Source organism: Eleutherodactylus coqui, chromosome 2 (assembly GCF_035609145.1).
Source record: "Eleutherodactylus coqui strain aEleCoq1 chromosome 2, aEleCoq1.hap1, whole genome shotgun sequence".
NCBI classification, from domain to species: Eukaryota; Metazoa; Chordata; class Amphibia; order Anura; family Eleutherodactylidae; genus Eleutherodactylus; species Eleutherodactylus coqui.
The window spans coordinates 266,028,214-266,052,174 of record NC_089838.1 but is presented as its reverse complement, the minus strand read 5'-3'; the positions used below and the strand labels follow the sequence as shown (position 1 = coordinate 266,052,174).

The following is a 23,961-nucleotide window of genomic DNA, read 5'->3' as shown; positions in this document are numbered from 1 at the left end:
GTCCCTGCCTACTTGCCTCGGCCCTGGCTAACCCCAGGCGGACAACTGGGCGGCAGTCCCTGCACTGGCTAGGGACCTGGCGACTGCCTATATGGAACTACTAACAGGGGACAGAGTGCCGACAGAAGAGGCAGGTGTAACAGACCAACAAAACTACTAGGTGAATCAAGGCTGGAGGTGTAGCTCTCAGGCAAACGAAAAAGATACTGACAAGCAACTAGGACAGACTAGAATAGACCTGACTAGAGGCTAGCAGAACCAATAACTGGCAGTGAGTTCAGGTCACTGCCAGCCTTTTAACTAAAAGCCTCCGCCCCGGGGCGGAGAGTGGGAGGAGCCGACTCTCCCACTGTTGCATAAGGGAGGTGGATGAGAGCGGGCGGCACCCTACGGGCGGACACGCCCACGCCGCAGCACGCTGGCTGCTCCACGCCGCTGCACGCTGGCTGCTCCACGCCGCCGAGAGATCCCTGACAGCACCGCTCCGGGACGCCGAAGCCGACCTCGGAGCGGCGCGCGCCGGCCGCGGGACCCAGCGCCGCCCTGCATGGTAACATTACCCCCCCTCTGACGGGGGACCTCCGGGCCCCCGGAAACTCGACCAGGCTTATCTGGAAAACGACGGTGGAACCGCCGTACCAACACGGGAGCATGAACATCACATGCGGCCACCCAGGAATGATCTTCTGGTGGAAAACCCTTCCAGGCCACCAAGTATTGTAGGATTCCTCGACACCGACGAGAGTCCAGTATCTCCTGGACCTCGTATTCGACTTCATCCCGGACCAGGGTGGGCGGAGGGGGACCGGAGGTGGGTATCACCGAAGGGACAAAAGGTTTCAGCAGCGACTTATGGAATACCCTGTGAACCCTCCATGTGGCTGGCAACCCCAGCTCGTAGGCGAGTGGGTTCACCACACGTGTGATGGCAAACGGCCCCACGTAAAGTGGCGCCAGCTTTAAGGACGGGACCCGCAATTTGAGATTTTTAGAAGACAGGTATACCTTCTGTCCCACCCTGTAAGGTTCAGACACAGACAAACTCTTCCCACTGCGCAACTGCATACGGGCCCCCGCTGCCTCCAAGTTTCTCTGCACCTCTTTCCATACTCCCCGAAGCGTATCTGTGGCGTCATCAGCTGCCGGACAGAGCGACGGAGTAGGGATTGCTGTAAGGAAGCGAGGATGCTGACCGTATACACTAAAAAATGGAGACACCCCAGTAGAAGAACAAAGGCGGTTGTTTAGTGCAAACTCTGCCAACGGCAGGAACTCTGCCCACTGGTAAGCCTTTTCGCTAGCAAACAACCGTAAATATTGCACTAAGTCTTGGTTCTTCCGCTCAGTCTGACCATTAGTCTGCGGGTGGAACGCTGACGAGAAGGAAAGCGACGTTCCCAGGTTTCTGCAGAAGGCACGCCAAAACTGCGACACAAACTGAACCCCGCGGTCAGATACAATAATTTGGGGAACCCCATGTAGGCGAATTATTTCCTTTACAAAAATCGTGGCGAATTCTTTTGCCGAGGGTAGCTTTTTTAACGCCACAAAATGTGCCATCTTTGAGAACCGGTCGACCACCACTAAGATAGTGGTGCACTTCTGGGATTCTGGTAGGTCAGTGATGAAATCTACTGATAAGTGAGACCAGGGACTGGAAGGAACCGGTAGTGGTCTCAGAGGACCCTCCGGAGGACGCCGCCGACTCTTATTGCGAGCACAGACCGAGCAACCCCTCACAAAGTTGCGGATCTCCTGAGACATGCCTGGCCACCAGAAGTATCGGGAGCAAAGCTCCAGGGTCCCCTGGAACCCTGGATGCCCGGCGAGAGCCGACGAGTGGGACTCATCCATGACTCTAGGGCGTAGGGTCTCTGGCACAAACCATCTGCCCTCCGGCACCCCTGACGGAGCGTCCTGCTGAGCATCCTGTAGTTGAGGGACGAAGTTAGACTCTAAAGCTGCCACCACCACGCCGGGGGCTAAGATATTCTCGGGAGTCATGGTCCCACTGTCTGGTACCCCGAAACTCCGTGACAGGGCGTCCGCCTTCACGTTCTTCTCTCCGGGGATATATGTCACGACGAAGTTAAACCTGGCGAAGAACAACGCCCACCTGGCTTGACGAGCAGTGAGTCTTTTCGCATTGGCGAGATATACCAGATTCTTGTGATCAGTATATACGGTAATTGGGTGTCTAGCACCCTCAAGATGGTGTCGCCACTCTTCCAGAGCCCATTTGATAGCCAACAATTCACGGTTACCCACGTCGTAGTTGCGCTCTGCTGAATTGAACTTTCGCGAAAAGAACGCACATGGGCTATAGCCAGACCTCCCACTGACTTCCTGCGACAATACTGCTCCTGTCCCCACTTCCGACGCGTCTACCTCAATAAAAAAGGGTAGTCGTGCGTCCGGCTGTATTAGCACCGGGGCAGTCGTGAATGCCTTTTTTAGACGGCTAAAGGCCTCAAGGGCTGCAGGCGACCATTTACCCAAGTCAGCCCCCTTCTTAGTCAGGTCGGTCAGAGGTTGAGCAATAACTGAGTAATTTCTAATGAATTTGCGGTAGAAATTTGCAAAACCTAAGAACCGCTGGAGAGCCTTGAGGTTGTCGGGTCTGACCCATTGGGAGATTGCTGCTACTTTATCAGACTCCATCTGAATCTCTGTGGGTGAGATTACATAACCCAGGAAGGATACTTGTTTAGAGCCAAATGTACATTTCTCTAATTTGACAAAAAGTTGATACTCGCGCAAACGGGTCAGGACCAACCTCAGGTGCCGCACATGTGAGTCCCAGTCAGGTGAGTACACCAGGATGTCGTCCAGATAGATGACCAGAAATACCCCCAGGAAGTCGTGGAAGACTGCGTTCATAAAACCCTGAAACACAGCGGGGGCATTACAGAGTCCAAAAGGCATGACCAGACATTCAAAATGTCCTAACGGGGTGTTGAACGCTGTCTTCCATTCATCTCCCTCTCTGATGCGAATTAAATTGTAAGCCCCCCTTAAGTCCAGTTTGGAGAACTAGTGAGCCCCTACCACCTGATTCAACAAGTCAGGAATTAGGGGCAAGGAGCACTGGTTCTTCACAGTGATTTTATTCAAGGCCCGATAATCCACACAAGGCCTTAGTGTCCCGTCCTTCTTCTCTACAAAGAAGAGACCTGCCCCGGCAGGGGACCTGGACGGCCGGATATGTCGGTTGGCCAGAGCTTCCGAGACATAGGACTTGAGGGCTTCATGCTCACGACCTGACAGATTGAAAATGGCTCCCTTAGGGATGGGACCGTCGGGAATCAGGTCGATACCACAGTCCCACTCCCTATGAGGAGGCAGGGCCTTAGACAGTTGTTTGGAGAATACATCCTGAAAGTCTGACAAATACTCCGGAATGAGCACCGTATCTGCGGAGCACACAGCTATGGTAGACAGGTGATTGTGACACGATGACCCCCAATGAGTCAATTCCCGGGTGGACCAATCAAATTGGGGGTTGTGCAGTGCCAACCAGGGCATACCAAGCACCACATCAACCGACATTTTTTCCATAACCAAGAAAGACAGTTCTTCCGAGTGGAGGACCCCCACCGTGAACTGTAACCTTGGGGTCCTCCATCGTACCAAGCCTGTAGAGAGAGGGGTAGCATCAATGCTGGTAAAATGAATTGGCGTCTTCAACGCCACAAATTCCGCCATCAGAGAACGGACAAAACCCAGACTTATCAAGTTAGCGGCTGCTCCGGAATCAATAAACGCCCGCCCTGATCGGGAAAAATCCCAGAATCTCACATGACACGGTACCAAAAGTTTAGGAAGTACCTGAAGTCCTAGGCGATCCTCCCTGCAATCGCCTAGGACTCGGAGTTTTCCGCCGGTTCCGGCTGCGGGCGTTGAGACCTCAGTGGGCAGGTTATCACCCGATGTCCAGCTTTCCCGCAGTAGAGGCAGAGGCGATGCAACAAACGGATCCGGCGTCGCTCTTTGGGGTCCAGCGGGTCCACCTCCATCGGCTCGGGCGCAGAGACTGGTAAGGAGGAGGAGGGACCAGGGCCACTGACCTCCCTGACTCTACGGGTCTGCCTGTCCTGCTTCCTAGACCTGAGCCTCCTATCTGCCCTCACCGCTAGCTCCATAGCCTCCCTTAAGGACCCGGGAACGGGATGGGAAATTAACAGGTCTTTAACTGCGTCCGAGAGGCCCTGCAGAAAAACGTCCTTCAGCGCGCTATCGTTCCATGTCGTATCCCCCGCATAGCGTCTGAAGTTGGAGCAATAATCCTCCACACACGACGACCCCTGCCGCAGCGCCAACAACCGTGAAACCGCCAACCCCGCTCGGTCCGGTTCGTCGAAGATACCCCCGAGTTCCTGAAAAAAGGAGTCCACGGACCGCAGGCAGGAGGAACCCTCGGGGATGGAGAAAGCCCATGTCTGGGCCGAGCCCCGCAGCAGGGACATTATCAGCCCGACCCTCTGAGCCTCCGACCCGGAAGAACGGGGACGCATGCGAAAAAACAGGCGACATGCCTGTCGGAAGACAAAAAACTTGTTCCTCTCCCCAGAAAACACCTCGGGAAGAGGGCACTTGGGTTCGGGGCTGGTTGAGGCGTCCGACCCCTGCGACACCCCCCGCTGCTCCTGGGCCACCATGCGGGCGGATAAATCCTGGATCACAGGCACCAGGGCCTGCAGCTGGTTCGTGAGGGAACTGATCGCCTCCATGACAAACGGTTTTAAAGGGCCAGTTATTATGTTACGGCACTCTGCCCCCCGAGCGCCAGTTGGGGTGCCCTGATCTCCTGCACCCCACTGTCCCTGCCTACTTGCCTCGGCCCTGGCTAACCCCAGGCGGACAACTGGGCGGCAGTCCCTGCACTGGCTAGGGACCTGGCGACTGCCTAGATGGAACTACTAACAGGGGACAGAGTGCTGACAGAAGAGGCAGGTGTAACAGACCAACAAAACTACTAGGTGAATCAAGGCTGGAGGTGTAGCTCTCAGGCAAACGAAAAAGATACTGACAAGCAACTAGGACAGACTAGAATAGACCTGACTAGAGGCTAGCAGAACCAATAACTGGCAGTGAGTTCAGGTCACTGCCAGCCTTTTAACTAAAAGCCTCCGCCCCGGGGCGGAGAGTGGGAGGAGCCAACTCTCCCACTGTTGCATAAGGGAGGTGGATGAGAGCGGGCGGCACCCTACGGGCGGACACGCCCACGCCGCAGCACGCTGGCTGCTCCACGCCGCTGCACGCTGGCTGCTCCACGCCGCCGAGAGATCCCTGACAGCACCGACCTCGGAGCGGCGCGCGCCGGCCGCGGGACCCAGCGCCGCCCTGCATGGTAACACTTACACTCATAAAGATGAACAAAGCCTGGATTTCCCCAGACTTCTCTTCTCCACCAGCGGACAGCAGCGGTACCTAAACAATACGTAGGCTGCACCCGCGGATGGAAGCATCGTTCTCTATCACCATCCAAAACGGGGACCTTTTAGCTTCATCAATCTGTGTATTATATTCATCCTCCTCCTCCTGCTCCTCCTCCTGAAACCTCACGTAATCACGCAGAACGGACAATTTTTCTTAGGCCCACAAGGCTCAGTCATATTACTTTAGTAAACAATGTTTATACGTTTCAATTCTCATTAAAGCGTTGAAACTTGCACCTGAACCAATTTTTATTTGAACTGGGCTGCCTACAGGCCTCGTTACAAATTAAGCCACATTAACCAAAGCGATTAATGGGTTTCACCTGCCCTCTTGGTTGGGCATGGGCAATTTTTCTGAGGTACATTAGTACTGTTGGTACAGCAATTTCTTTGGGCCCTCGCCTACAGTGTAATCCTAGTAATTTTTAAGGGCTTCGCCTGCACTCATGGTACAGCAAGGTGTGTGGGGTTGGCCTACACTTTTGCTACATAAATGTAACTGGGGCCTTGTCTATACTGCAACTACTGAAATGTGAAAGAGACTGTTATCTCCCTAAACTGCTGCAACGGGAATGTTACTGTGGCCTGTCTTGACTGCTACTACTACTGAAATGGAACTAAGCCTGTGCTCCCCCTATACTGCTGCTTCGGAATTGTTACTGGGGCCTGTCTTGAGTGCTACTATTACTGAAATGGAACTAAGACTGTGCTCCCCCTATACTGCTGCTTCGGAATTGTTACTGGGGCCTGTCTGGACTGCTACTACTACTGAAATGGAACTAATACTGTGCTCCCCCTATAATGCTGCTAGTGATATGTCCCTAATGCTACCGCTGAAATGTTACTAATTCTGGGCTCTGCCTATACAGCTGCTAATGCTATGTCACTAGGGTGTGGAAACGGAGGCTTTCCAAAGACATGATGGCAGCGAGGCCATTTCCCACCAACGCGGTTACTGTTAAGGTGCATATAACCACGGACACGTGGAGAGGACACGTAGTGCCTCAAAAACATCCCCCTCCTCCTCCAACAATGAAAACATTCTTGGCAAATACCTTTGCATTGGTCCGTCTGGTGGCAGTCCAAGAATTTCACCTTTAACGACACAACAAGAGAGCTCCCCCCACTGTCCCCCCGCCACGGCCCACTTAATCCTGGCCACATTCCGAAAACCAAATAAATAAAACCGCGCTACTAGGTCCGCAGTCGCCACCACATTCTCACCAACGCGGTTACTGTTAAGGTACATATTACCAGTCTGACTGGGGCATGCACTGTGGGCCGAAGCCCACCTGTATTGTATCTGACGTTAGCTCTGCTGCCCAGGGGACTGCAATGGGATTTGTTTATGTACCGCCGGTGGGTTCCAGGGAGCCACCCATGCTTTGGGTCCACACGGACTTCGCATTAGGGATTTGTACCTGCCTGTGTCTATGTATTAAAAACCCCGGTCAGACTGGGGCATGTAGTGTGGGTCGAAGCCCACCTGCATTTAATCTGACGTTACCTTAGCTGTGCTGGGCAATGCAATGGGATTTATTTATGTAACGCCGGTGGCTTCCTGGGACCCACCCATGCTGTCGGTCCACACGGAGTTGTACCTGCCTGTGTCTACTTATAAAGAACCCTAGTCTGACTGGGGCATGCAGTGTGGGCCAAAGCCCAGCTGTATTTAATCTGACATTAGCTCTACTATCCGGGGCACTGCATTGGGACAAACTACAGGATCAATACAGCGCTAATGAGACGTGCACAGCTACGCTAGCATTGGAGTCCGCTGTAGGCACGCGATTGCTGAGGGTTTGTGCAGAGGCATGTTCTGGGTGCAGTGAAAGTCCGCTTCCAGCCTAGGATTGCTGAATCTGTGGGCCGAGGCCTATGCCATGGGCGCGGTGCAAGTCTGCCATGTTTGGCCGCTCTGATCAATTTTTTGTTCATGTCTTGGGTTTCCTAGGACCCACCTATGCTGTTGGTGCAAACTTAGTTCCCTTTGCGGTGTTTGACCTGTCTGGCACAAAGGCACTGACTGACTTGGGTAGGGGGCAGAGCGCTGACGGCTTTTCCCTTGCAGTGTGGATTGAGCTATGGGACACCTTGACAGAATGAATACTGTGTGGCACATGGATTTCCCATTGCTATGCCCACGTTTGCAGCTCCTGACGGAGGTGGCACAGGATTGGAGTTCTCAGTTCTCATTGCTTCTGTACAGCATTGTGGGCTATCGCCCCGCCCCTTTTAAAGAGGGTCGCTGCCTGGCCCTGCCAACCCTCTGCAGTGTGTGCCTCCGGTTCCTCCTCATGGCAGACGCACTTATAAATAGACATGAGGGTGGTGTGGCTATGAGGCCAGCGTGTGGCATGAGGGCAGCTGAAGGCTGCGCAGGGACACTTTGGTGTGCGCTGTGGACATTGGGTCGTGCGGGGGGGGGGGGGGGTTGGGCAGCATGTAACCTAGGAGAAGTGGCAGTGGAGTGTCATGCAGGCAGTGATTGTGCTTTGTTGGAGGTAGTGTGGTGCTTAGCTAAGGTATGCCTTGCTAATGAGGGTTTGTCTGAAGTAAAAATTGGTAGGGGGGCCACTCTTGCCGCTATTGTGGCTTAATAGTGGGACCTGGGAACTTGAGATGCAGCCCAACATGTAGCCCCTCGCCTGCCCTATCCGTATCTGTGTAGTTTCCATTACTTTCTTGAATTTCCCAGATTTTCACAAATGAAAACCTTAGCGAGCATCGGCGAAATACAAAAATGCTCGGGTCGCCCATTGACTTCAATGGGGTTCGTTACTCGAATCGAACCCTCAAGCATCGCGGGAAGGTCGACTCGAGTAACGAGCACCCGAGCATTTTGGTGCTCGCTTATCTCTACTTATTCATCAACGTAGATGTCTGAGGGCTTGTTTTTGTGGAACAAGTTAAATTTTTCAATGCACTGAAAAACGTTTAAAAAGTTCTAAGTGGAGTGAAATGGAAAAAGTGCAATTGTATCATCTTTGGGGGGCACTTGTTTCTACAGTGTGCACACTGCAGCAAAAATGTAATGATAACTTTATTCTATGGGCCAGTATGATTACTACAATACCAAATTTATATCGTTTTTTTTTTTGCCGTACTACGTTTAAAAAATAATATATCTTTGGACATAATGTTTTAATTTTTTGTCAATATAGTTGTGTGAGGGCTCATTTTTTGCGGAATGTCCTGTAGTTTCTATTGGTACCATTTCGGAGTACATGTGACCTTTTTATTGCTTTTGCTTAAATTTTTTCTTGGAGATGGGGTGACCAAAAGAGCACAATTTTGGCGTTGTGTAATTTATTTCCTGGCAACGTGCATTGAGCAGAGTAAATCATGTATTACTTTGATAGATTGGACTTTTATGGACACTGCGATGCCAAATATGTTTTAGTTTTTTTAAATCTAGATTTTTTTATTATAAATATGACAAATGTTTTTTTTACATTTTTATTACCTTTAATTTTTTAAAATAATTAATAAAACTTTTTAAACTGATATTATCATTCTTTTTTAGTCATCACAGGGGACAAGAACTTTTGATGTTTGATCCCTCCTGCAGTATGTTGTAATACCATAGTATTACATTATACCACAATCTAACAGATAATCTATCAAGCCACACCACAGGCATGGCTTGATAGACAATCTGCAATGGCAGCCCTGGGAGCTTTCAGAAGGCCCCCAAACTGCCATGGTAACCGAATGGCACCCCGCGATCGCATCGCAGGGTATGGTTCAGGACCTTCAAACTCCGATCGGGGCATTTAAATGCTACTGTCAAAACTGACAGTGACATTTAAAGGGTTAACAGCTGTGATCAGTGAGAGTGCTGATCGCAGCTGTTGCAGGCGGGTGTCAGCTGTGAGAAACAGCCGTCACCCGCATTATACGAAGCAGAATTGGCTCCTAATCAACCTCCATACAAACCCTGAGCCTCCATGACATAACTGTACATCATGGAGCGTAAAGGGGTTAAAGAGATTATTGCATGAAAATCACATCAAGATAGGTGATAAATGATTGATTGCTGGAGGTCTGATCCCCTGAGAGTTTGAGAACGGTGCACCTGAAGCCTGCCAGGTGAATGGAGTGGTGCTTACTACCACTCCATTCACTGCTATGGGGCTGATGGAGATAGCCAAGTGCTGTGCTTGTCTATCTTCATAGAGAATGGAGCGGTGGTCATCATACCTGCACAACACCACTTCATTCAGCCAACAGATTTGTGGTGCACCATTCTCCTCATTTCAGGGGGTCCCAGCAGTTTGATAATTAGAAATGAATCATTTATCACCTATCCTATGGATAGGTGATAAATGATTTTTGTGGGATAACCCCCTTCAAGACCCACTCTATGAAATAAATGTTATCATTCCACATCATATTTTGCAATGTGCATAGCGGCTGCAAGGTGTTGCACTCATTGCGAAAAAATGAGTTGTCAAGTGTTAGAATATGTATTTTCCCATACACATACTTTGAAAAATCTAAGCTGCCTGCTGTTGCCACTAGAGAGATAATCGGTCTAAGCAGGCGAGAAATTGTAGAAAAGGAGAATGCAGCGTTATACTAAAGCAATGGAGCCTATAGCCTTGTAACGTATAGTAGGGAAAGCTGTCCATAGATACATATCTTACCTTCCTGCTCAGGGGCACTGCTGATGGTAAATGGGTGCCATTCATACTTGGCAATAACTGGTATATTCAGGTATACATAGTCACCGGGCTTGTACTGAAAGGATGGCGGTCTCTTAACAACAAGATGCGTCACCTGCATGTAGAAGACAGATGAAGAATGACTTACAGTGTAAATATTTCAGGGTATGAAGTAAAAATAGAGACATAAGCATAGAAAAGGAACCTTGGAGGGTAACAAGTTCACTTCTACAATGTACAGTCCACCCATACGTGATGCTGCCATTCCAAATACTTTCTCCATCACAAATAGAAGTCCAGGGACTAGAAACCATTTCCAGAATTTGGGAGTATGGAGGAACAACAGAATCCAGATCCAGATGTAAGACAGGTGAGTCCAGTAAAATACCTAAAGCAGAAAGTCCTTATGATATTCATCAATTTCATCCACCAGAAATGTTTATATTATTGTATATAGCTTTTTATGGGCATGGTGGGCATTACAAAATATTGCCATAGTGCAAATGAGGACCAGCAGAAGGATCACACGGGGTAGGTATTAGCACAGGGTATAGTGACAACTAATGGAAGCACGGGGATTATCAAGTTGAATAATAACCTAATTATGGTAACTATTCAAGCAGTCAAAGTATTGCACAGAAAGCACCTCTCTGTACAGATTCCACACAGAAAAACTAGGATTTGGCTTAAATAAACTAAAATAAGGGTGAATCATTGTGGGGAATCACTGAAACATCCGTGGTAGAGATCCGGCTGTCAGAATCAGATTTCTGCAGTGGATTTTTTTTTTTCAAAAATACACATTGACTTTGCCTACTTCCAATCCTAAATGTGTGGACATAGCTTTAGTGGTCTACAAATCAAAGTAAAACCATGTTAGAAATTAACTTGCTCAAAGATTTATTGATACAAGGAAACAAATTGCATCCCTGTATAAATATGTCTCAGTAAGAGAAACAATGTAATCTTGTACATATGATACCTTTTAATGGCTAACAAGAAAAAATGATGTTACAGCAAACTTTTGAGGCCTCTTAGGTCTCTTCATCAGGTATGGTATATACAATGCCTGATGAAGAGATTCAAGTAGCCTTGAAAGTTTGCTGTAAAATTTTGTTCTACTGGCTAACACGGTTCCAAACTTTGTTTTTATGTCCTAGGCGGAAATATACTTTACTGCACAGGACAGGGGAAGAGGTTAGGCCAATGAAGCTGGTATGTATTAAGAGAAGCATAGAGTCTAGATCACGTGAGGTCATTATCCCCCTGAACTGGAGCAAGTTCAGAGAAGAGTTACCAACATGGTGAGCGGTCTGCAAACCATGTCCTATGAGGAACCGTTAAAGAATCTGGGAATGTTTAGCTTGCAAAAAAGAAGGCTGAGAGGAGACTTAATAGCAGTCTACAAATATCTGAAGGGCTGTCACAGTGCAGAGAGATCAGCCCTATTCTCATTTGTACAAGGGAAGACTAGAAGCAATGGGATGAAACTGAAAGGGAGGAGACACAGATTAGATAGTAAAAAAAACATTCTGACAGTGAGGGTGATCAATGAGTGGAACAGGTTACCACGGGAGGTGGTGAGTTCTCCTTCAATGGAAGTCTTCAAACAGAGGCTGAACAAATATCTGTCTGGGATGATTTAGTGATCCTGCACTGAGCAGGGGGTTGGAGCCGATGACCCTGGAGGTCCCTTCCAACTCTACCATTCTATGATGCTATGATTCTACGCAGTTGGCTTGATAGCTATACCTTAGTTGACAAAATACCTTGTGCTATCTCTAATTCAAGTTAAATTACTTTCTTAGTTTGCATAAAAGCAGCAAAGTATATAGGTAGCATGGGCCAAAATACAACATATTTCACATCATAAAGGAGAATAGATGTTGGCGTTATTTAAACAGCAAAAAGTAAACAATTACACAATAGAAACGTGCGTGATACAACGGTTATATTAAAACAGATCCTCATAGAACACTCCTTACAACCCTTTGGGGTGTTAAAGTACAAGTGCCCAGTGCCCATACATGTAATGCTTCGGTTTATCAATTTGTATATGAAGCTATTTGCTAATTAGACTATACTCTGTAAGCACAATACTTACTTCAAAGTGTCCTCCTTTCCTAACAAATGTGCTGGAGCACACCAGCATGAGGCAGATGAGAAGCTGCAACAAGATCCCTGTGATGGAGGCACTGCCATAAACCCAGCCAATGCCGGGCCGCAGTGTGAGGAGATATTCCCAGAACGTGTATGAACCTGGGTTTATGGCCTTGTTTACTACAGGAAGACATAAGTGTTAATTGCACAACATTGTAAAACTTCGCAATAGCTTAACCCACAAAGTAGCTTTCCACTTACTGAAATTTATGACATGGGCAGAAGTGTGAACCAGAGTAAGAACGAAAATTGTATAGCCAACCAGTTCATGGAAGATAACATTCTGATCTAATGGGAGGAAATTCACAACAAAGGTGGTACGAAGCCATGTCAGACAGCGACGAAGCATCAAGACCTGACAGTGGACAAAGGATTAGGTAAGGTCTGTGGACAGCTATGAACACTAAGGGTTATGAACAGGGACCAAAAACTGAAAACGTGATTTAACCACCTACCACAATAAATGTGCAGTTAAAGTTTAGGCACTGACCACAGCCCTTGGCCACCATGATCCAGCCACCAAGACTAGAATGGTTGACGGCTGCCAAGGTGAAGAGCAGTATATTAACACAGCAGTAGGAGCACATGAACAGAACCTTGCTGCGATTGTTGTGCCAGTAAGCTCGGGTCAGGTAGCGGGGTGTGTGAGTCTTCTTTTTTAATGTTGGAGGCTTCAGCCAGTTGGCAGCACTAAAATGGTTGAGGAAAACAGAGAATGATAACATATATGATATATTGTCCCTACAGTTTGTTGTAATATTGATTGTATGGATGAACTGCACAATGCAGCTCTTTGGATAACCTATCCTCAGGATAGGTCATTAATGGTTAATTGGTGGGGATCCGTCACTCGGGATCGCCAACGTTTAGGTGATCCCTGGGTCTCCTCTCAGTGCGGACAGCGCTGAAAGCAGATAGTGCTGTTCATATCGCAGCCGGTAGCTTGGTGCCGCAGGGACAACCCCCACTGAATTCAATATGAACTGTGGCTGCAGTACTAAACTGGCCACTGACAGCATGCCCGATCATCATCTGATTGGCGGGGATCCCAAGTGGTGGACCTTCATCGATCAACTGTTGATGATCTATGCTGAGGATAGGTCATGGATAGTAAAAGTCCTTGACAACCCCTTTAACATTTGTACAAAAAATTAGGCAGGGAGAAAAGGTAAGCCAAAAAATCTGTTCTGCCTAGGAAGGCGATGATTAAAAGAGGAAGTGCTGTATGTTTTATTAATTTCACCACTGTACCCTATCACATGATTCCCCGATCCAATGAAGTTCAACAAACTCTAGGCCAATATGACCCATTAATAACCCTTATTGTGAAAGGTGGCCCAGCACTAAGGACCCCCTGACTTATTCAGCACTGGGGCACACAGTCCAGTAACCCCCATAAACTAAACCATCTATGTTTCCCAGTGGTGAATAACAAGGTATATTGAAGAAAGAGGCAGTCAGTGTTTTTTCTGCTTCCACCGTAATTTATGAGTTTACAAGAAGCATGTGCGTAAATTGCTGAATTAAAATCCAGGTACCTGATTGTAAGATTTTCCATGACTTCTGGGAAACGCTCCAGCTCTTCTTTTAGCTCTTGAAAAGTGATGGATCCACTGTTGTCCTTGTCAGCGGACTGGAAAAGTACAAGAGTCAAGTCATCTAACTTCTCCTCTGGCAGTGAGATGGCATTTTCCAGCAGGCACGACTTCAGCACCGTGCGCAGCTCATCTGGGTCAATGGAACCACTGCCTGGATGAAACAAAAGTCAATGTCTCCACTATTGGGAGGCAGCCATATTGATTTCAGAATGGCTTACTCACCAATATGTTTAAGGTAATTACACATACCACTGCAAAATGATACGTCTTAAATGTAAACCCTTATTTAAAGATACTTTCGAACATAATTAACCCCAATATACAAAGACAGTAATAAAGTGCAAAAATAATGCGGTTACTCTTAGGGTTAGACATCAGGTATTCCTGCGGTACTCACGGTTTGTAAATTGAAACTCATAGTCATGATACTAAATGAATAGATGATCATGGGCTTTGGTGATACTCTGATAACACACTATCCCTATAAGAAGCCCTACAATCACTCTAGGCAGTCACTGCGATCATTAAGGGATACTCAAAATATGGAAGGACATGAAAAACTCATGTGGATGTCATAATGATGGATGCTACCTGTCGTGGAATATATAGGGAATATATAGCACATATCCACTCCACCCACCACCTAGAAGATAGATTAATCATTATTTTTGAACTTTGTTACTATGTGTTTATATTTTGGGGTTTTAAGGTGGTATCCTTTTGCAGTGATATGTGTTCTGTTGTAGGCCCCTGGTGCTTTATACGCCTATTGCAGTGATATTGGTTTAAGGTAATTGCAGCCAGGAACCTGCGGCAGACTCAAATAGCAGAGGACCCCAGACCATTATTACCTGGCGTGCTAAACAGATGGAAGCAGCACTTTTTTAGAGTCGGTTCATTCATCACTTATAAGCTACGATGTTATACACTTAACTCCTTCCCCTTAAAGCCATTTTTCATCTTCACCTTACAAGAGTCATAGCACTTTTATGTTTTCATCAACATAACTGTATGAGGGCTTGTTTTTTTGCGGGATCAGTTTTTAATAGTTTAACAGTTTTCCTTTATATTATAATTTATTGAAAAACGTTTTGTTTTTATGGCGTTCATTATGTGGCAGAAATGACATGTTAAAGGGGTTTTCTGGGCAAATGTTATTGATAAATCAATTTATTTTGCAAAAAACAATCCCCTGAAAGGCGAATATGAAAAAACAAAAGCCTCACCACCAAAGCTAGCTGTGTTGGGACGGAGCTAAAGGACTGGAATATGATGATCACTCCTTTCCATACGGACATCATAGTGAGGGTCGCTCAACTGGGACTTGAGACTTTTGAGACTGTCCAGTACTTAACATTTGTCATATAGACGTAATACCAAGGAAGGGCTGACTCAGCATAGACATTGGTAGCATATCGCTGGTTTATGTCATCAATGTCCAGTTGGCGATGGTCCAATTTCTATGAGTAAAGTGGCACTAGGAAAACACTTTGCCACTTTTTAAACTCCAGTTGGCTTTCTCTGGAGGCTGCATTTTTCGACCCATTAGAATCACAGCAATTAGACCGTCTCCATTTGGACATAGATGGAATATTCTAGCGAAATGTCTCATCAGGCCCTCCTATATAATGCATCTATAGGGACTAGGACACTTCTCCTCTCAGACAGTTTAGATACATAAAGTTCATAGATTTCAGTGCACAGCTGTTGTTACATTGAATTGTGATCAGTGTATGTTGTTAACACAGACTGTTGTTCCAAGAGCCCCATACAATTACCATCAACGTCATATACTTGGAATAGGAATTGCAGTTTATCGGTATCACTTCCATGTATTAGGAGGTTAAAACCCTTCAGCAACTCATCCAGGGTAATGGAGCCACTGCCGTCTGAATCAAATAAAGCAAAAAATCGCTCTGCAAAGAAAGACTGAAGAAAGAATGGAATTGGATGTAAGTTATTGACATGTACTTGTTCTACTTTTATAGAAACACATATGCATTATAAGCCTTGTGTGCTAAATGTGTATACAAATCTCTAGACTATTCTGCAAGCTACACACCAGAATACGTACTTAACCCCTTAATGACATGGCCTATTTTGGGCTTAAGGACGCAATGATTTTTGGCAGATTTTCTTCTCCATTTATCAAAAGTCATAACTTTTTTATTTTTCCGTCAACGCGCCCGTATAAGGGCTTGTTTTTTGCGTGGCGAACTGTAGTTTTTAGCGGTGCCACTTTTGGGTACATTTGACTATATTGTAAAACCTTTTTTTTTTTTTTTTTATAATAGCAGGGAGAGAAAACGCATCAAATCTGCAATAAATTATTTTTTCTTTTACCGCGTTAATCATGCAGCATAAATAAGACAATCAATTTTTTCTGCGGGTCGGTACGGTTACAGCGATACGAAAATTTCTTACATTTTTCTAAGGTGTTTCCACTTTTCTGCAATAAAAACCCTTTTTTTGGAGAAAAAATTTTTCTAAATCTCTGCATTCAAAGTCCTGTAACTTTTTTTTTTTAAATGTACGGAGCTCTGTGAGGGCTTATTATTTGCGAGACGAGCTGTAGTTTTTATTGGTACCATTTTGGGGTACATACGACTTTTTTGATCACTTGTATTGTGTTTTTAGGGATGCAAAATGCTAAAATTTAGCATTTTGCCTCAGTTTTTTAGCGTTTTTTTAACGCTTTTTTCCGTGCACACTCAAAAGCATGTGCAGCTTATTGTACGCGTTGTTATGGACGCGGCAATACCGAATATGTGGGGTTTAAAAATTTTTTTTAACCTTTTTTTATGCTATTATGAGAAAAAGCCGACTCCCACTGCGGGATAGCGCGAGATCATATGTGATTTCGCGCTATCCCCAGGACGTAAGTTTACGCCCTGTTGCAGGAAGTACCCCGTTCCTAGGACGTAAACTTACGCCCTGGAGCGGGAAGGGGTTAAAGGGAACCGGTCACCTGGAAAATTGATTTTAATCTGCCTCCAGAGCGTTAATGGGGTTTTCCAGGGAAAATAATAAATTCCGTGAATTCCGGGAAATCTCTGTGACTACCTCTGCGTAGTGGCCAGCATTGATTTCAACGAGAGACGTGCCAGCAGTTACAAGCGACGACCACTACACAGAGGACTGTGCGAAGACTTCCACTGCTTTTGCTCTAACCTCTGTGTTATTGCAGCGCTGACAGCATGCGTCCACTCAGCTGATCGGTCAGGGTCTGGAGCAACGGACACCAGCTGATCAACTACTGATGACCTATCCTGAAAAACTGGCTGGCTGCAAACAACCGGAAGCCGTCCACGTGGAATCCGCTCAAAGATAGAGCATGCTGCAATCTTTCCTCCGCGAGCGGAAAATCGTGAATGATTTCCGCTTGTGTGCAGAAAAAAGCGCTTTTCCATAGTATGCTATGGAAGGTATTTGCTGCGGAATCCAGAGGCTGACGCCGGCTCCAGATTCCGCACTGCACATTCGCCCGTTTGCATGCACCCTTAAGTGTTGTAGCACATGAAGGACAGGCATAGCTCTATCCAAAAAACATGTAGAGAAAAAAACTGAAGTGCAGGACCTTTGCTTTTCCATACAAAAAACAGAAACCGGACTAAATGAAGCTTGCCATTTTTTGTTTTGTATTGTACTCAATGGGGAACGGACACAAACTATTCCATTTGTATCTGTACTGGCTTTGGTTTAACATCCATTCAATCAGACTGCATATATGCCATTGTAATACTACAGCTAAAAATGGAAAAAATGGATCTGTTAAAAACTGATCGTAATGAATAAGAAATGATGTAAACGGAACATAATTATTTGTTGTTTTTTTTTTAAGGATCCATGTAATGAAACCGTCAAGATACTGAATCTGTTCGCTTCAGTTTGCATCAGTTAGACATCCACTTTTAAATTTTGAAAAGTTAAAAAACTGATCCATTAAAAAGATTTAAAAAAAAAACGCAGATGTGAACAGTTTTCTGTTCAGCTGAATCCAGCATTTTGATTGCTTTTGAGGATCACATTATAACAATACTGCCATCTTGTGGTCTTAAGGGTGATAACCTCACTAGTTTTTACATATTGTAACTAGACCAGCATTAGTTTAAATTTTTTACTTTATCCTGACAGCATAGTATTACTGGGGCTACATGCTTATTTTGGTGCATACTGTAGAACCGCACTGCCAAACATAAAGCATCATACCTTTTCACAGGACACTATGTGTCATAAAGGTCTGATAGATGTAGCTTCCACCTATTTCGAGTTCTGCTCTTGCATGGCTGTACCGATTTACAGAAGGTGATTCGGATTACACAAGCAGCCAAGTAGGCTGCACTCCTCTGTTTCTGTAACCCTCAATCACTTCTATAGAAGTTTAGAAACAGTATTTGACAGCCTGCTTGGCTGTTTCTATACTCCGGGCTGTCCCATACAGTCGAGTATTCCCATCATGGCTATGATTGGCCAATATGGGAGTACCCCTTTAAACCGCTTTATACCGTGATTACCGCGGCATTTTGAACGCCACAGTAATCATGTTAGAACATTCCGATTGATTTGAATAGAACCTTTCAAACCTCCGCTCGAACACGGTATTTTCAAGCGCTGACTGCTTTATTTTTCATGTTTTTTAATGCACCTAATCACCCATCACAATGATGCATTAAAGACCCTTGTCAAAAACAAACAGCGGTAAGATCGCAGCGTTTTGCCAATGATGTGTGTGAGAATGGCCTTACAGTGAAAAAGCGTGAAATAAAAAAAAAAAATAGACAATGTGAATGACCCACATAGGTCTTGTATGACGTCATGGGGGACATAGATGTTAAAAAAAATAGTTACAAAAATAAGTAAAAAAATAAAAATATATACATGAAAATGAAAATGGCAGACCACTGATGCCAACCAAAACCGTCGCCGTATGCACCCTGTGATCCGAGACTATACAAATTTTATTTCAAAATGTCCAAAACAAAATGAGGAAACCATTCCTGTACTTTATTATAGTGTAAATATACTTATTTTAAAAATAAAGAATAATTTAAAAAATATATAGTTTTTTTTTTAGCTTTTTCCCCCCAATAAAACTTTTTTAAAAAGTCAGTGAAAAAAGATACTAAAAAAAATAGTCTTATATGTCACGGGGAAAAAACGCTGCAAAAATAATTTTGGTAGTTGAAGAAAAAAGAATAGTGTAGTAAAACCACCACATGGGTAAACTCCCTAAAGAGTATCTAGTCCTTTAGATTCAAATCACCCTGGTCCTTAAAAGGTTAAGATGTTGATCCTCCACAAAGAACGCTCATGAAAATGCTGAAATTACCAGCCACTGCCCTAGGTTCTAGTTTAACAGAGATGAAAAGTGCAGCATGATGTGTTTTATCTTGTTAAACCCTGGAAGCAGCAGCAGCTGGGGGTCTCAGCGATTTACTCATTACTCTTTATGATCATTATTAGAGATAAGCGAGCACCCAAATGCTCGAGTCCGCGTTATTCGAGTCGAGCGTTTTGTAAAATTCGAGAGCTCTACTAGAGTAACGAACCCCATTGACTACAATGGGAGACTCGAGCATTTTTGTATGTGGAACGCAGGGTCCCAAGCTTTTTATTTTTTTTTTCCTTGGTCCGTCCCTCTCCCCATCCCTCTCCCCCTCCCTCTCCTTGCCAGACCAAAAATTTGCCAATGACGCGCGCTGCGTCGTGGCAGGGAGGGGCCAAAACAGGCACGTCACAGCGGGGAGGAGCCAAAAGCTGGGGCGGGGTCGAATGTGATTTGTTGCTCGTTCAAGTAACGAGCACCATCGAGTACACTAATACTCGAACGAGTATCAAGCTCGCCAGAGTATGTTCGCTCAACTCTAATCATTATGCCTTTCCCTAATGTTAGAAATACCTAATGTTCATTTGGCTATAGTCAGTCTTGCGAAGAGCATGTAGCTGATAGCAGCAGCATTGAGTGCATCACTCCACCATTTGTGGTTGAGGATTGGCCATGTGTTATAAATGCCACTAGTCCTGATCACATGACCGTCTCTGTTCACCAGAGGAGAGGCATTTGCTATCCACTTACTCCAATAAATTAATTGTGCGCACTTGTATTGATACTGCTGTATTTTTTATCTGAATGTTTTTGTTTTTTTTTTAAAACCAACATGCCAAACAATGTAATTATTTATTGGATTGAGTGGATAGCCAACAGACGATCATGTGACGTCACAGATGGCCAGTACCCCAATCCACAAACGGTGAAGTGATACTCTGACTACAGCTAATAGGAAGAGCTCTAAAGGTCCACACCAACCTCTTTAACTTTCAGGGCTGTCTTGAATTCTTCTAGGTCAATTTCTTTGTCTTCTCCAGCAATGCTCTCAAACTGCTTGGTCACCCACTCCAGCCACTTTGCATCCTCATCTGTGCTCATGTTTCTAGGATAAGAGATAACATATAACACTACAGCCCATAGACCTTATGTAATAAAACAGTGATATGTGACCTATGCCCTTTGTAAAAAAAAATCAAGCCCCTGGGAGGAGTTGTCATTTTGCTGCAAAACTCAGCATGCAGTTACATCTCAGGCAGATATGCAAGTGATGAGATGATCAGTCTTGATACCTGAGGCCCTAAAAGTGGTTCCCCCCTTGGCCTATAAAAAGCTCTCAGAGGCTCCTTCTGTGTAGTAACCTCTTCTTCCGCTTGTGTAGAGCTTGTTGACCACTAGACGCCTCTAAGACGCAGAGAAGAGAGTTCACCCTGTTACCAGAGTCTGAGAGGGGCGTGTTATTGGGATGTGAGAAGTCGGATAGTCGTATCGACGATATGTCCGCCGCTTGAGCCGTTCTGTTAGGTGTTGGGACCAGTGGATGTGTGAGGGTACACACACAAGGTGACCGGGCTCAGGATGCCCTTGACAGACCAGCAGTAGAGAGGAACATCTGATTGTCTGACAAGCACAAGCAGTTCCAACTGTTTAGTTGTCCGCCATCCAGAGACAAGTGGCACCATTATTACAGGCTTTTGTGTTTGTCAGAACCATTTCCAGGCACCTGGCTGGATTACGTATACTGCCTTTGACATTCACCGCACCTCCGCTTTCAGTGATGTCGTGAGCGCCAAAACTTTACTGCTGCGAAGTAGAACCCGGTTGCTTTCAGCGATGAATCCAGGTTTCGTTTGGGTATGGACAACGGTCGTATGCGTGTCTGGAGGTCTAGGGATAAGTGCCTGAATCCTGCCTTTGCTGTGGAGTGGCACACTGCCCCCAGCTGGTGTGATGGTCTGGGGGGACATCGCATACGTCACTCGGTCACCGTTAGTAATGGTCCGAGGGACAATAGCAGCTATAGGATGCGCGTGTATGTGTATAATATATGTGTGTGTGTGTGTGTGTATATATATATATATATATATATATATATATATATATATATATACACACACACATATGCACGCACACAATGGGGCAATGTTCAGGACATCTTGCAGCCACGTGTGTTCCTTCTCATGGCGGCTTCCAAGAGGCCAATGAAGCCTTCAACATCTTACTATACAAATTAGGCTGCCTACAACCACCACTAGGAGATGTTTACAACTTTACAGCACATTCTTTTATTAATGAGTCCTATGTAACGTAGTTCTACTCAACAATACTACCATGGTAGTAACCCTGAACAAGCTTTTAATTCCTGCTGACCCCATATTCCAATTCCTACGCTTGATGTAGGAAAAGAGACACAATTGATTATTCTTGACAAACACTAAAAACATAGTAATATAGTATGTAATGCTAAAAAAAGACATATGTCTATTTAGTTCAGCCTACTACCACCCAATGTTTATCCAGAAGAAAAACCCCTTGAGATAGAAACCAGTTTTCCTCATCTTAGGGGGAAAATTCCTTCCCGACTTCAATCTGGCGATCAGAATAATCGCTGGATCACCAACCATTCTGAAGTTATTAGTGACTATAACATGTAATGTTGTGACACTCAAGAAAGACATCCATGGCACCGACCGAAGCCTTCTTCTGCCTGGATTAGACGCGCTTGCGCAGTCTGCCCTCTTCTGTCCAGCTCCGGCGTGCTCGCGCCGCAGAGGTCTTCTGTGCATGCACAGAAGACCTGTGCGGCGCGAGCACGCCGGAGCGGCCCCTTCAGCGGGACAGAAGAAGCAGATAGCGCAAGCGCGTCTAATCCAGGCAGAAGAAGGCTTCGGTCGGCGCCATGGAGACGGGGACGCCAACATCGGAGGGGGTAAGTGTATAACTTCTGTATGGCCAATATTTAATGCACAATGTATATTACAAAGTGCATTTATATGGCCATACAAAAGTGCTTAACCCCACTTGCTTTCGCGGGACAACCCCTTTAACAAATATAGACTCTGTGGTATCATTAAATAGTAGATGATATACATCCTTTCACCTCCCCTCTTTTTTTAGGGGAGAACACTTCCCCTACAGGTGCAACAAACATATAATCAATAAACCTTGGTATATGTTACCTCATTGTGATATATATAAGTCCATGGGTATCTGGGGTCCAGGTGCCAACCATTAGTTCAGCCATATTCATCCATGTGCAACTGTGCATGCGCACTAGTAACAGTGACCCCTCATAAACCCAAGCTGATACAGCCATTTTCCTTGAGGTACTCCATAATAGCATCTCTTAGAAGCCCTTCAAACATTTTACACACAATAAAAGTTAAACTTACCAGCCTGTAGCTTCCAGACTCACTTCTTGACCATTTTTTGAATACTTGCACCACATTTGCTTTGCACCAATCTAGTGAAACAGACCCCGTCACTATAGAATCTTTAAACATAAGAAACAAAGGGGGAGGAGGGCAAATGCCATCGGGACCCAGTGATTTGTGAATTTTAATCTTTTTAAGACATCTCTGCACTTCTTTCTGGGTTAGACTGATAACATTTAATGGAGAGTTTACTTCATCACTCTACATTTCACCTGTCATTTCTTTGTCCTGAGTGAACACAGTGGCAAAAAAATATTTAACAGATTTGCTTTCTCCTCATGATATTCTACACTTTTTCTTTTATTACCTTTGAAAGGGCCAATACTTTCCATTTTAATCTTTTTGCTATTTATATAGTTGAAGAACAGTTTAGTTTTACTCTCTTTGGCAATGAGTCTCTCTGTTTCCACTTTTGCTGCGTTTATTTGCTTTTTACATAATTTAGTTTTTTCCTTAGAGCTTTTTAATGCGTTTTAATCCTCCTTGTTTTAGTAGTTTTTTTCCTGGAAGGTATGAACCACTCAGTGAGTATTTAATTTTTTTTTTACAATTCCCCATTTATTGTTTGTGCTCTTATTTCTGAGGACATCATCTCAGTCAATAAGTTTAAGGGCATCTCTAAGCTAATTGAACTTTACCTTCCTAAAGTTTAGTATTTTCGTAGCTCCGCAATAAAACTCCCAGGAATCACCGAAGCAGTAGGGATATATACTAAATAAATTCACAGCTTACCCTAAAATATAACTTTTAATAGTATGAATAAAACAAGCCTAAGGAGGCCAAACAAAGGACTAGGACAGACACACATAACCAATGTACAGAGGGAAGACCAATTTCTTTCAGAACTACTGGCCCATCCCATCACGCTTGTATAAGGGTGTGTTACCCCTCCATTCACACCTGTGCTGTCTAATATAGCTTCAATATATGATATAGACAGCTATAGTGACATGAAGAAAGGATATTCAAACACTTGCACACTCAATAGAGCAGGGATCTATAATATAGTATTCCCTGCAAATATAATATAAGCTCAAAGTTAATTGAAAATTGACAATATTAATCACCGATGGGACCAGAAAACTAACATAAAATATAACCTTTATTAAATCTATTTAAAATTTGGTGAAAATATCTATACAAATTGCTTGCAAGAGCCTAAGGAAAATCGTCACAGCTTCTCGCGACCATTTTTATCTTTATATCAGTCAGTAAATTTATAAATAAATCCCTTTACTGACAGTCTAACTATGGAGCCCCTACAAATTATGGGCTACAAAGGATGTTCTTGATACTTCGTACATCCCATAGATAGTTAAGTAAACGGCCCATACAATT

The 23,961-nt window shown here is 45.1% G+C and overlaps 1 protein-coding gene across 1 annotated transcript in view; it reads right to left on the bottom strand.

Annotated features, from left to right (window-relative positions):
- The window catches only part of NOX5 (NADPH oxidase 5), a 43,725-nt gene extending 23,435 nt beyond the window's left edge, over positions 1 to 20,290 (bottom strand). Inside the window, exons 1-8 of the mRNA XM_066589994.1 lie at positions 20,171 to 20,290; positions 15,642 to 15,792; positions 13,804 to 14,014; positions 12,721 to 12,955; positions 12,467 to 12,620; positions 12,210 to 12,385; positions 10,311 to 10,493; positions 10,088 to 10,220 (exon numbers count right to left, since the gene is read on the bottom strand). Of these exons, the coding sequence (XP_066446091.1) occupies positions 10,088 to 10,220; positions 10,311 to 10,493; positions 12,210 to 12,385; positions 12,467 to 12,620; positions 12,721 to 12,955; positions 13,804 to 14,014; positions 15,642 to 15,792; positions 20,171 to 20,290 (1,363 nt within the window). The remainder of the gene's footprint in view (positions 1 to 10,087; positions 10,221 to 10,310; positions 10,494 to 12,209; positions 12,386 to 12,466; positions 12,621 to 12,720; positions 12,956 to 13,803; positions 14,015 to 15,641; positions 15,793 to 20,170) is intronic.
- Positions 20,291 to 23,961: the final 3,671 nt, after the last annotated feature.